Here is a 12,891-nt window from a genome sequence, read left to right as displayed (position 1 = left end):
GTGGCTGAGTCTGACCAAATTTGGGGCTAACGGATAACGTCTCCTACCTAGGTTTTACTCGGAGAGTGCATGAGTGACTTTTTGCTTTTATATACTTAGAGTAACATCATCAAATCTGTCTTTAAAAGGTCATGCACCTATCTTCAATCAATCCTTTCATTTCTAGAACGCTAGACTAAGCAAAAAACCCTGTTTCTGTTTCTAATTTGTCTCTAACAACCCTTAAACATGAATCCGTTGAATGTTATAAAGAACTTAGTGTTCGATAAATGTACCTGGTCTGTGACTTTGGTAATGTATGCAAAAAGTGTCCGATATTTAAACAATTTCCGATAGCAGCTGTTAAATTTAAGTGCAAAATAAGTAACTTTTGATGATCAATATCACTTTAAGTTTGCTGGTTGCAGCAACTGATCAATCAGCGTGATGGCTCGTAATAGACTAGAGTTGCTGCATCGCCCAGAAGCTGTTTTCTCCAGTTATATGGTTATATCGGGTAATTTTGGGGAAACGAGGAAGAGCAGGAGGTAAATGGAAGATTTTAGAGCCACGGCGCGCAAAATACTACGTCACTTTTATTTCGGCTACCAAGAAAAGTGATACTGAATAGTTATTTTGTTTACCTAGAAAAGTAACTTCTGACTTTGGCTTTTCACATAAATTAATAATATAATTGCATTTATTTCTGTTTTGTTTTTCAAACAATGAATAGTGATTGTGTTAAATGTGTCCGTTACTATTGATGTTGGAAATAAAGAATTCCGCGCTTTTCCAATAACCGAGCGAAGTAGAAGAAGGAAACGAAACAAGCTATAAATCGGGAAATTTAATTTTACATTATCCTGTTCGTTTATATTTTTTGCAACACCAATCTTAAGTCCTATTACGAGGTAAACATCAAAGGTTGTAAAAAATGGAAACATTTCCACTTGATTAACTTCATCCAAAAGACTATTGTCTGCTGCACGAGAAACGTTTTCTTTCTCTAACAATAGAAGTGTATCTATCACTCTTGAGCACAGAGTTGCGCAATTCTGCTCGGAATACAATCAAAATCGCATTAGGCACTTCTATAACAGCACACACGTATACTCATATTGGTTAAGATAACACACAGAAAAAGAAATGTGAACTTTTTAAGAAAAGTAGATTGGTAAAATCATTTAATACAGGAACTTTTGAAAACTCATAAAGAAACCTTACAACATATACCATTGAGTAATAAATACTGTAATTTTTGGGGTTGTGGGTTGTGCACATATAATTTACCTAGATAGGCAGAGGGTGGATCTTTCATCCCCAAAAATTACAGTATTTATTTCTCAATGTTATTCGTTGTAGGGTTTATTTATGAGTTTTCAAAAGTTCCTGTATTAAATGATTAAGATATTCACCAATCTTAAAAAGTGTTTCTTTTTCTGTGTGTTATCTTAACCACTACGAGTGTACGTCTGTGCTGTTATAGAAATGCTCAAAAGTGATAGCTATTATCTATATATAAATATTATAATTTATCAAATAGCTTGCAAAATAACATTAATTCTGAGTAAAATAATTTTTTTAAGGTCTCCCCTAGTTCTCTCCGTCGATTGTTTCAGATTATCTACACAATGGATTATTTCCGTGAATTGATTATTTTAATTAATGGGATTTTTACATTTTCCGAATTTTACGAATAATTTAAGTTTAATTGATATAAAGTATTGATTTGCTTGCTGACCTTGTAATCTCCTAAATTTTCTACAACACATGGTAGACTGGCATCTCGTCCAAGAGCGACGGTTACGTTCGGTATGGGTTCAGCGAATCTGGGCTCGTCTGTCATTGCTGTAACAAAATAACGTGTTATAATATCGGTCAACTTAATAAACATTTTGTCCGGCCAAATAACGAAATATGCAAGTGCCAAATAACAAAAGATAAATCGCCCTATCATCAATAACGCGAGCGTTATGTTAGGTCTCGATATTGCTTTTTAATTTAACTTGCCTGAAAACAGTGCAATGTTTAATCGGTGCGATGCCATTTCTTGTCGCCGACAGGCCGTCACTCTAACGGCCCAGGTGGCTTAATTGGTACGTCAATGCAAATTGCAAAAAAATTGAGCGAAAGTCTGTTAGCAATTTTGGTGTAACGCGTTCGTTTAAATTTACAACTAAACTTTCTAGGAAGAATTGAAACTAATAAATATTTTATTTTACAGTACCTATGCTAATATAAACAAGTACTTTATTTTTTTCATTGGTGGCTGAGTCTGACCAAATTTGGGGCTAACGGATAACGTCTCCTACCTAGGTTTTACTCGGAGAGTGCATGAGTGACTTTTTGCTTTTATATACTTAGAGTAACATCATCAAATCTGTCTTTAAAAGGTCATGCACCTATCTTCAATCAATCCTTTCATTTCTAGAACGCTAGACTAAGCAAAAAACCCTGTTTCTGTTTCTAATTTGTCTCTAACAACCCTTAAACATGAATCCGTTGAATGTTATAAAGAACTTAGTGTTCGATAAATGTACCTGGTCTGTGACTTTGGTAATGTATGCAAAAAGTGTCCGATATTTAAACAATTTCCGATAGCAGCTGTTAAATTTAAGTGCAAAATAAGTAACTTTTGATGATCAATATCACTTTAAGTTTGCTGGTTGCAGCAACTGATCAATCAGCGTGATGGCTCGTAATAGACTAGAGTTGCTGCATCGCCCAGAAGCTGTTTTCTCCAGTTATATGGTTATATCGGGTAATTTTGAGGAAACGAGGAAGAGCAGGAGGTAAATGGAAGATTTTAGAGCCACGGCGCGCAAAATACTACGTCACTTTTATTTCGGCTACCAAGAAAAGTGATACTAACTGTAGCCGACGTGGTTGTTATTTCCCTTTATATCTTAACTAGACTTTTAAGCCACTTTATAGCATCAATATTGCGTTCGTTGGTACACAGCGACAAACGGAAAACCCGAACACATTTTCTCCATTTTTTATAATATCTACATCGTTATTTTTGTAACCTTTGCTACCAAACACATGATCCTCATCTCCAAAGTACAATCTGAGGCTTATTATTCTCAAATTTCCAACACCTGTAGGCTGAATTACAGACTGTTAATGTGAAAATTAATTTTCAATTTTTTAACGAGGGAAAATCTCGGGTTCGATTCGCGGCGAGGGTGTGACAACAGCAACAAATTTTCCCTCTTTAACTTGAGTTAGTATATTTGGTTATAAATTGAAAATGAATTTTCACATTAACNTAATAAACAATTTTACAATTTGCGTGCACAGTTCGTATGTAAATTTTTCCCTCATTCGAGTTATAAATTTTGCCACCAGATGGTGTATGCTCATTTGACGAATCCCAATATATTGGTTTTGGTACTTGATTGACCTTCGAGTAATTTTTCGTCATTTTAGCCAATTTCTGGCAAACTCGCTTTGAATCCTGTATTTTGCGTGACAAGATTTTAATTGTTTTGTAATATAATTGTAGTTTTGATATCATCATCAGTAGTAATTAATTACATAATCGAAGAACAAATTAAACAGTTGAGCTTACCTACAACTTGAAGGTATCCTACTTGACTTATCATCGGATTTGTGTTAACTTGACACATGTAATAACCACGATCTTCTTGCTGAACGTCGCTTACATGAAGTAGCCAGGTTTTTGCGTTATCATGTGATACACTAAACCGGGGAATTCTGGAAATTACATGTCTGTGTATCGTGACTATCATTTGACGATCTATGTGTATCCATGCAACCTAGAATAAAAGAAACTTCGTAAGTTTGTGAAAAATATACGTTATAGTTAACGATTGGGAATGATCCTGTTTGCTCTTGGCAAAAAAAAACGATGAAAAATGAATGAATCTACAATACTATATAAATTAATAATTTGTTAGTTATTGGCTAGATATTTTCACACAATAGCTCTCGTTATACGTATGTAGTGTGTGATCGAAGTTATCCTTATTTACAAAGAACTAACACGTTGGCAATATCTGGATGAAAGCCAGAGAAACTCGATCATGTAATGCAGATTGCCTTGCGGATCTCCCACATGGCACACGTGAGTGCTCTATGAACAGATGTTTGCTACTCTTGCAAAATAAACCCCGCGATAAAAAAGAATGGGGTTGTTGCAATAACGGTCTGTCTACCTTTGCGATTTGCTACTACACAAGTAGTTTTTAATGATGAAACAATAAAATACCAATAGGTTGTTGATTTTGATTAGCAAAAAAAATTGATGAATTATTAATTATTTATTGTTTGAGTCGCGTGGTTAATTAGTTGGTTTTAGTAATTATGAAATTATCATTATTTGTTGATAAAAAGTTTTGCGATTAATAAATTGCCTTGTTCGTAGTTTGATAGTCACATTTACTAGAAACATACTATAGAAACGTTGAACATCTTGATGAGTTAGTGGTTGAAGACGTTTCTTTGTCTTTTTCTTCGTTTTGATATGACCAGAAGACTGCATTACAGCTGCGGGTCATCAAGAGAGCGTTACAAATACAGAAACAGGGAGCAAATTTATTTTAGCAGAGAAATGAGAACGGCGTGATAAGAATAATGCTCTCAACGGTACAACTGTGGGAGCAATGCACCAGCACGCTACATGTTGTGGTTATGTTTACATAGTAGCAGGATGAGGCAAGCCAGAGAATTAAATCTCTAAATGAGTGTTTGGTAACGGTCTGGAAGTAAGACAGTCTGCTAGCTGTCATGAAATAAAAAATGTTGTAAAAACGGTGACAAAAAGTATGAGCTTGGCCAGCGATACGTATGTATACTGGTCCAGTTAACTACCGGGTATTTCCCTTAAGGGCTGTTACATTTCTGAAATTAATCACGTTTTATATGAACAAAACAGCTTAGAAGCTTGCATTAATGTACGCCAGTGTTCAACGGATATGAACGGCTAAGTCCATGTACTTCACACACAACATATCTCAAATCTGTAACATTTAATTATTATTCTAATTTAATCAGTGATATGTAAGCTTATGTACGTTTATTCTAATTTCAAAGGTCCACCGGTTTGACCAATGTACCTACAAGTGCCAAGTACTTACAATTTAGAGTAACCTTCGACATACATTATCTCACAATTTGCTCCCTATGAACATTACTGGTGCCACAAAACAAAAAAGGGTAATTTGGTTTGATCAGTAATTTATTTAAAAAATGTGAAAATTTGTAGCTGAAAATTTTTGTATTTCCTTATTTTAGGTAGTACATCGTGGTGGTAGTCACGCTTTTATTAAGGACTTTTTTATTCGCACATCAAATTCGTCCGTGGGTTTAGGGCTTTTTTTTTTGTTATGTTGCTTGTGTATATGTAGTAAAAATTCTGGGGAACAGTTTTATCCAACAAGCTAAACAAGCCGTTAAATTATTCATGTTAAATCTTGCGCTCAAAATTTGTCCAAAGTAACATTCTCATTTCATCGATAATGGCAGAGTTTGAGTTCGACTCCAGAAAGCAGTGTTAATGCAGCTTTCAACTTTCGTAAATTATTTTTGTTTCGATGAAGATGGAACTAATGTGAACAGTGGAACTCGTTTTAAGTTTCAAGTGCAGCTGTCGTTTCAATGCATTATCAGTTCGATCGAACGTCGTCGATGTCTTTATGTTTGCGCAGAGTTTCGTGAATATGTAATGTCAAACGAAACGTGCGCGCATCTCAACTGCCCTTTTTCAATGTGTCTTTTGCTATTCATTTGAAGTTTAAGAATAAACACAATTTTAGATAAACTTACACACTGTTTCTGAAATTCTTTCTCAATCAACAGTTACTTTCTATTTTTTTCAGCTTACGTAGCGCTAAGATTTTGTGCTAATCGCGCAGTATTACTGCGAAACGAGCGGGTTTTATGTTATTTAAATTATGACTACATCTATCAGGGGTTGTGATGTTTGCCCAGCGATTAGGTTTCGTTACGTTTGCGCAGCGATTAGGTTTCGTGACGATTGCGCAGCGATTAGGTTTCGTGACGATTGCGCAGCGATTAGGTTTCGTGACGATTGCGCAGCGATTAGGTTTCGTGAGGGTTGCGCAGCGATCAGGTTTTGCGTTTTGCTAGAGTTTACGGCTTTTCCTTCAGCTATTCAACCTGTAATCATCAGGTATTGTAGTACTTACGTCGTGACTAGAATTTTTAGTAGGTACCTTTCGTATTAGCTGGCATGACGTTTTCGCAGCGATCGGGCATTGTGAAGTTTACTATGTGTATGATGAAACATCGCTGCAGTTGCTTTGTTTTTATGCTTTATGATGTTGATTTATCAATGAACCTTTTCGGTTATGATATTATGCGATTGTTTCTTGTTTTGCGTCGTTTCGTTTTCAATTGTTATCATTTTTATACCTTAAAGTTCATACGGTCGTCATTGCTAAGGTGAAATTTGTTGCTAGAAAGTAGCAATGTGTTTCTACCGCGTTATATTTTCTTGAATTTTATTACTTTTAGATATTTGCGGCGACGTCGATGGGAGTAGTTTTTCAATGGTTATGCAAGGATAGGTTGTTTGATGGCTTTTTATTGATATTGCAAGTTTAGGATACACAAAGTGTTACCACTGGAATATCTAGCATTTTTACGTTCGTTTTATGATTTTGTTATCGTATTGTACCCGTAATTGTATACCTCGACTGTATACATAGTAACAAAATGTATGATTAGTAATGTACATATGTTCACATACACTAAATCACATCAAGGTACAAAATTGGTTTTCACCCATTAGTTTTTAGATAGAGAAGGTTAGAAATGAAAAGGTGTTAGAAAGAATAGGAGAACAGAGAAAGTCAATAAGAAATAGGCCAGATGGGTTGGTAGGATACCTTCTCATGCACGAAGGTCTAGTCAGAGACATATTAGAGGCAGAAACAGGAGTTAAGAAGTAGACCTATATAATGGTTAATGATGTAGGATGTCCTAGTTTTAAGGAAATGAGAAGATTAGCACAGGTTATGAAGAAGTGGAGGTGCGTGTCCAACCAGTCTCAGGACTGACGCCCTTATGATGATGATAAAAATAAAAAGTAGATACCTAAGTTCGTAAAGACCATTTTGTAAGATTTCGATACAGTAGGCGATATTTATTTTTGTCGCAGTAGGTTCTGCACATAAGTAAATATCTAAATGTAATGGGAACTCTCGAGGGTATAAAGGAAACAATTTTGCTGCTATCCTGTAATGCGCTACAATTCAGGATATTTACGAGCACTTGGCCTCAACAGAGGCAAGAAAATGGACTGGAATGGCTTTATCTCATTTAAAATCCTTCCCCTCTCTCTCTCTGTATCAGCCGATAGCTGCCGACTTTTCTCCGAATGTTAATGCCATTTCTCCTGTTTTGTTTTCATTAACTGCACCGGCCTTTTAATTTGAATTGTCAACGGGGATGGTAATGAATGCATGTTGTCCCAGAAGCAACTTCCACGGAATATAAAGTAATAAGTAATTTCATTTTTGCTAGCGCCACTTCAAAAATTTATTCGTTCTTGCTAAACATGTAAACGCTTCGTTCAAATTGTAAACACCTTACAACACCTGCCTTTCAACTGTAATAAAGCACTTGATGCCATTCGTAAAATACATTTCATTTTATTGTACATTATTGAAAATGCGTTTTTTGAAGTTTATGACATTTATGTTTTGATTTACATAATGCTGTCTGAGGTCTCGTTTTAAAAATGCTATCGAAATTGAAGGAAAAACTACAAAGAGTAGTTGTTTAGTTGTATGCAAAATTGAAAAGACATTTTCAGAAGCAATTCACGATTTTAAAGGAACGACTACTTCCACTCTGCCCCACTTTATCGGCGAATCACTTATTTATCTATTCTACATGAAAATAGAAGTAGCAGTGGAATTCCCGATTGATGTTACTCGGAGTGTATTGGGTCAATCAATTTTAAATGATGACCACATCAACTGTACCATAATCAATACTGAAACTCTTATTATAACGATGCATCTACCTCTCCATGCTAAGTGTCAGTTAACTAACAAATTAGTGGTTGTTCAAAAGGAAGTAGTGTTGCCCAAATTCAGTCTTGGTCTTGCAGTCTTGGTCTTGTTCTTGCGTTTTTGCAAGACCAAGACCAAGAACAAGACCGCGTATTTTTAGCAAGACCAAGACCAAGACTGACCGTGCAAGACTTGAGCAAGAACAAGACATAGCCTGCAAGACTCTTGCGTCTTGCAGCTAGGACTTAGCGCTATTTCACTGAGTAGTTAGGTGTAACAGTTCGGTGTATAGGTAGGTACGCTTAGGAATTCTATGAGACGCAAAAAACTGTATCAAAGAATATGAAAAACTGGACCTATGCGCATTACGACTAATACCATAAACATAGCGAATAAAAAAATTATTAAAATCAAACTGAGTGCATGCATAGTTATGTTTTAACCATCGGCACTTTGATAATGCGGCACCAAAGGTTTTGTACTTACTTCTCAAAGAAATTTGCCGCTTTTCGGAAGTACATGGTTATGATACACGCGCCGGCGGCTTCTTTTGAAATCTAAAACAATCGTTGCCGCCACGCCGAAATCATAACATTTGACACTATTTGATTGCCGCCATAGGGTGTAGGTATACTCATGCAAAATAATTTCGAATTTTTTTACACGCTTTATATTATTGTTGCTTGATCTTTACTATGGCTATATTCATTCAAGCTCACAATGTTCCAATTCTAATACGTTTTTCTAGGATTTAAAGTAAACTTTAATAAATAGTAATAGACTAATAGGTAATTGCAAGACTTGCAAGACTCTTGCTGCAAGACCAAGACCAAGACCAAGACTGGGAGCGCAAGACCAAGACCAAGACCAAGACCAGGTGTATTGGCGCAAGACCAAGACCAAGACTGGCTAAGTCTCGTCTTGTTCTTGCGTTTGGGCAACACTAACAGGAAGACTTTGAAGGGTACGCTCAACTCAAATTGTCTTGCTTTACGTTACGATAGGTAAACTTATTATTTTGTATCCCAAGCGTAATAAATTTAATGGATATCTTTGTATGTCTAATAGTTTAGGGCAGACAGTTTGAATTTTGTAAAGTAAACAGTTTTTTGGAATGTTAATTTTGCAATCATCAAAGGACATCGTTTCATTTGAATGTTTTGGTAGGTACCTATGGCCATTATCTAACGTTTTCCGATAGTTTTTCGATTGATTGGGGAAAACAATTCCTTTCAAAATTATTCTAAAATGCAACCAATTAGGTAGAAAATACTTTCAAAAGTTGTTTTATAATTATTTCTTCGCATAATTGAATAGTTATTTTGTTTACCTAGAAAAGTAACTTCTGACTTTGGCTTTTCACATAAATTAATAATATAATTGCATTTATTTCTGTTTTGTTTTTCAAACAATGAATAGTGATTGTGTTAAATGTGTCCGTTACTATTGATGTTGGAAATAAAGAATTCCGCGCTTTTCCAATAACCGAGCGAAGTAGAAGAAGGAAACGAAACAAGCTATAAATCGGGAAATTTAATTTTACATTATCCTGTTCGTTTATATTTTTTGCAACACCAATCTTAAGTCCTATTACGAGGTAAACATCAAAGGTTGTAAAAAATGGAAACATTTCCACTTGATTAACTTCATCCAAAAGACTATTGTCTGCTGCACGAGAAACGTTTTCTTTCTCTAACAATAGAAGTGTATCTATCACTCTTGAGCACAGAGTTGCGCAATTCTGCTCGGAATACAATCAAAATCGCATTAGGCACTTCTATAACAGCACACACGTATACTCATATTGGTTAAGATAACACACGGAAAAAGAAATGTGAACTTTTTAAGAAAAGTAGATTGGTAAAATCATTTAATACAGGAACTTTTGAAAACTCATAAAGAAACCTTACAACATATACCATTGAGTAATAAATACTGTAATTTTTGGGGTTGTGGGTTGTGCACATATAATTTACCTAGATAGGCAGAGGGTGGATCTTTCATCCCCAAAAATTACAGTATTTATTTCTCAATGTTATTCGTTGTAGGGTTTATTTATGAGTTTTCAAAAGTTCCTGTATTAAATGATTAAGATATTCACCAATCTTAAAAAGTGTTTCTTTTTCTGTGTGTTATCTTAACCACTACGAGTNAGCAAGAAGGTAAAGACAAGGCGTTCACTGGAATGGATAAAGAATTTAATGTGGAGCCGATGGATTAAATCTATTATTGAATGTATATATATATCGACTGTTCTAATGGATGTGGATTCTTATATTCGAGCACACGGATCTTTTTTTTATATTGCAAGGGAAGAAAAGTAGGTAAAGAGCAAAAATAAGGATCGGAGACAAAAAATTAGAAGAAGTGGCTGATTTTAGGTATATAAGAAGTCAAATAATAAGTCAGGGCGGAAGGATTAGTAGAGATATAAAGCAGAGGATAGCGCAGGGTCGAATCGCCGTCAATATCGAGAAAGATTATTCTGAAAGACTGGTCAGACACGCACCTTCACTCCTTCCTATCCTGAGCTAATCTTTGCATATCCCTAAAACTAGAACAACTCACTCTGACTAGACCTTCATGAGAAGGTGTCCTACTAACCTATCTCGCCTATTTTTTATTGACTTCAATAGAGTCCTCTGTTGTCCTATTTTTTCTATTACCTCTTCATTTCTAACCTTCTCTATCCACGGTATCCTCATCATTTGCCTGTAACACCACATTTCGAACGCTTCTAACCTTTTATTTTCCACCATGCCCACCGTCCATGTTTCGCACCCATACAGCGTCACGCTCCAAACATACACCTTTAATAATCTTTTTCATATTTCTAAATTAATCGTTCGCGAGCATAGAAGTGACTCCTCTTTATTGAAGGCAACTTGACCCTGCGCTATTCTCTGCTTTATATCCCTACTAATCCTTCCGTCCTGACTTATCTGACTTCCTAGATATCTAAAATCAGCCACTTCTTCTAATGTTTCGTCTCCTATCTTTCGCTCTTTCTCTACTTTTTCTTTCCTTGTATACTGGTATTAAGTAAGTGTGAGTGAGTAAATTTTGTTACAGAAGTGCTTGCCCACCAGCACTAACAGCTGAAGAGAATAAAAACCCAAAAGTTTTTCTTGTGATGTATTAGATGATGATAACTAAAAGGATTTTTGGTGACTCGAACTAAAACTGTTAGTTGTTTATAACCGATGCGGCAGATAAAAGAGGTTTTTTTCTAATTTTCTTCCTTGTACACCGTATACCATTACATAATGTTAATGTTTACACTTGTACCATTTGCGAAATGCCCAACTCATACGTGACCCTGTTACTGGCGTATGCAAGAGCAAAGGTCGCCAAGGACAACCATGTTTACATGCAGCAATGTTACTTTCCACAAAGAATAAGTTAGCCTCTTTGCTTATATTTGAAAAAAGAGTCACTTTCAAAATACAATTTTAAAGTCTGTTAGTCAATAATTTACGAATGTACTATCACCTCTGCTACTTTTAATACTTTAAAAAATAATGGCATGGGTAGGTACCTAAACCTTTTTGTAAAGAAAATAACAGGGATTATCCTTCCGTTAAAATATGTGAAGGAATTCCAGACACATATTTCATAGGTTAAACGATTCCAAAAGAGTAATTCTTCTCCTCCTTTGAAGTTTTCAGATTAGCTAGCAAAACACGTATCACGGATTTTCCACTTTTTGATGTAGAGGTTACTGAAATTGTTATTTTGGCTTTTGTGTTCGATTTACATTACATTAACTGCGGTGATGGTTTTACATCAAAAAACATTTTTTTGCAATACGCTTCGAAATTAAAAATTTATTCTGCCTCGCGTAAAACCAAATGTCCCGGGTTCGATTCGCGGCGAGGGTGTGACAACAGCAACAAATTTTCCCTCTTTAACTTAAGTTAGTATATTTGGTTATAAATTGAAAATGAATTTTTCACTATTAAATGTATTATAATCGTTAAAATTTCTTTGTCAAACCAAACATATTATCTATTTCCTGTTGATATGAGAAACATGAGTATAAATAAGATTATATTTCGATATCATCATAAGGTCGTCAGTCTTAAGACTGGTTAGACATGCATCTCCACTCCTTCCTATCTTGAGCTAATCTTCGCATTTCCTTAAAACTAGAATACTAATGCACTAGTAAAATTTATTTGTTTTTAGGTTTTATAGGGGTATTTTAGTTAGTCACATTTACGAAACGGGGAAACTCCCAGAGGATTATAAACGGAACGTAGTAGTAACATTACCTAAGAAGAGGGGCGCGAATAGGTACAAGAAATTTCGAACAATTAGCTTAACTTCCCATGCGTCAAAAATCTTAACTAGAATTGTACAGAGGAGGATGGAAAAAAGGGCGGAAGAACTATTTTTGGGTTTAGAAGAAATAGAGGAACGAAAAGCTTTACGGGTAGCAATAGAGAAAACGATAGAAAGAGGAAAGAGTGCGTACATAGGATTTGTAGATTTAGAGAAAGCTTTTGACAATGTTAAATGGGACAAGATGTTAAATATACTTAAAAGTGTTGCAACAGGCAGTTATAGAGCTGGGGATACAAGAAGAGAAGTAAATATTAGGAAGGGAGTCAGGCAGGGATGCACACTGTCACCGCTACTTTTTAATCCATACATCGAATACGCCATCAACATCATTAAAGACAGTACAACTGTAGGGACAGATGTGCAAGGGCAAAAGATTAGTATGCTTAGATTTGCAGATGATATAGCAGTATTAGCTTCTAGCATGGAGGACCTAGAGATAGCTTTAAATAAAATGGAAGCAGTACTGACAGATCAGTACTGTATGAAAATAAATAAAAGTAAAACTAAAATACTGGTATGCAAGGGAAGAAAAAGTAGGGAAAGAGCGAATATAAAGATA

At 35.4% G+C, this 12,891-nt stretch overlaps 2 protein-coding genes across 6 annotated transcripts in view; both read right to left on the bottom strand.

The window, feature by feature from the left end:
- Positions 1 to 6,401, bottom strand: part of LOC108737603 (lachesin) — a 32,215-nt gene extending 25,814 nt beyond the window's left edge. The window contains exons 1-2 of the mRNA XM_018470544.2: positions 6,393 to 6,401; positions 3,554 to 3,761 (exon numbers count right to left, since the gene is read on the bottom strand). Of these exons, the coding sequence (XP_018326046.2) occupies positions 3,554 to 3,761; positions 6,393 to 6,401 (217 nt within the window). The remainder of the gene's footprint in view (positions 1 to 3,553; positions 3,762 to 6,392) is intronic.
- LOC108737595 (nucleolysin TIA-1) overlaps positions 1 to 12,891 on the bottom strand; it is a 744,862-nt gene that overhangs the window by 179,376 nt on the left and 552,595 nt on the right. The gene's annotated exons all lie outside the window — the stretch shown is intronic.

The sequence above is a fragment of the Agrilus planipennis genome, unplaced genomic scaffold (assembly GCF_000699045.2).
Source record: "Agrilus planipennis isolate EAB-ADULT unplaced genomic scaffold, Apla_2.0 scaffold15, whole genome shotgun sequence".
NCBI classification, from domain to species: Eukaryota; Metazoa; Arthropoda; class Insecta; order Coleoptera; family Buprestidae; genus Agrilus; species Agrilus planipennis.
Note: the sequence above shows the minus strand (reverse complement) of the source record. Positions and strands in the feature narration are given on the sequence as shown.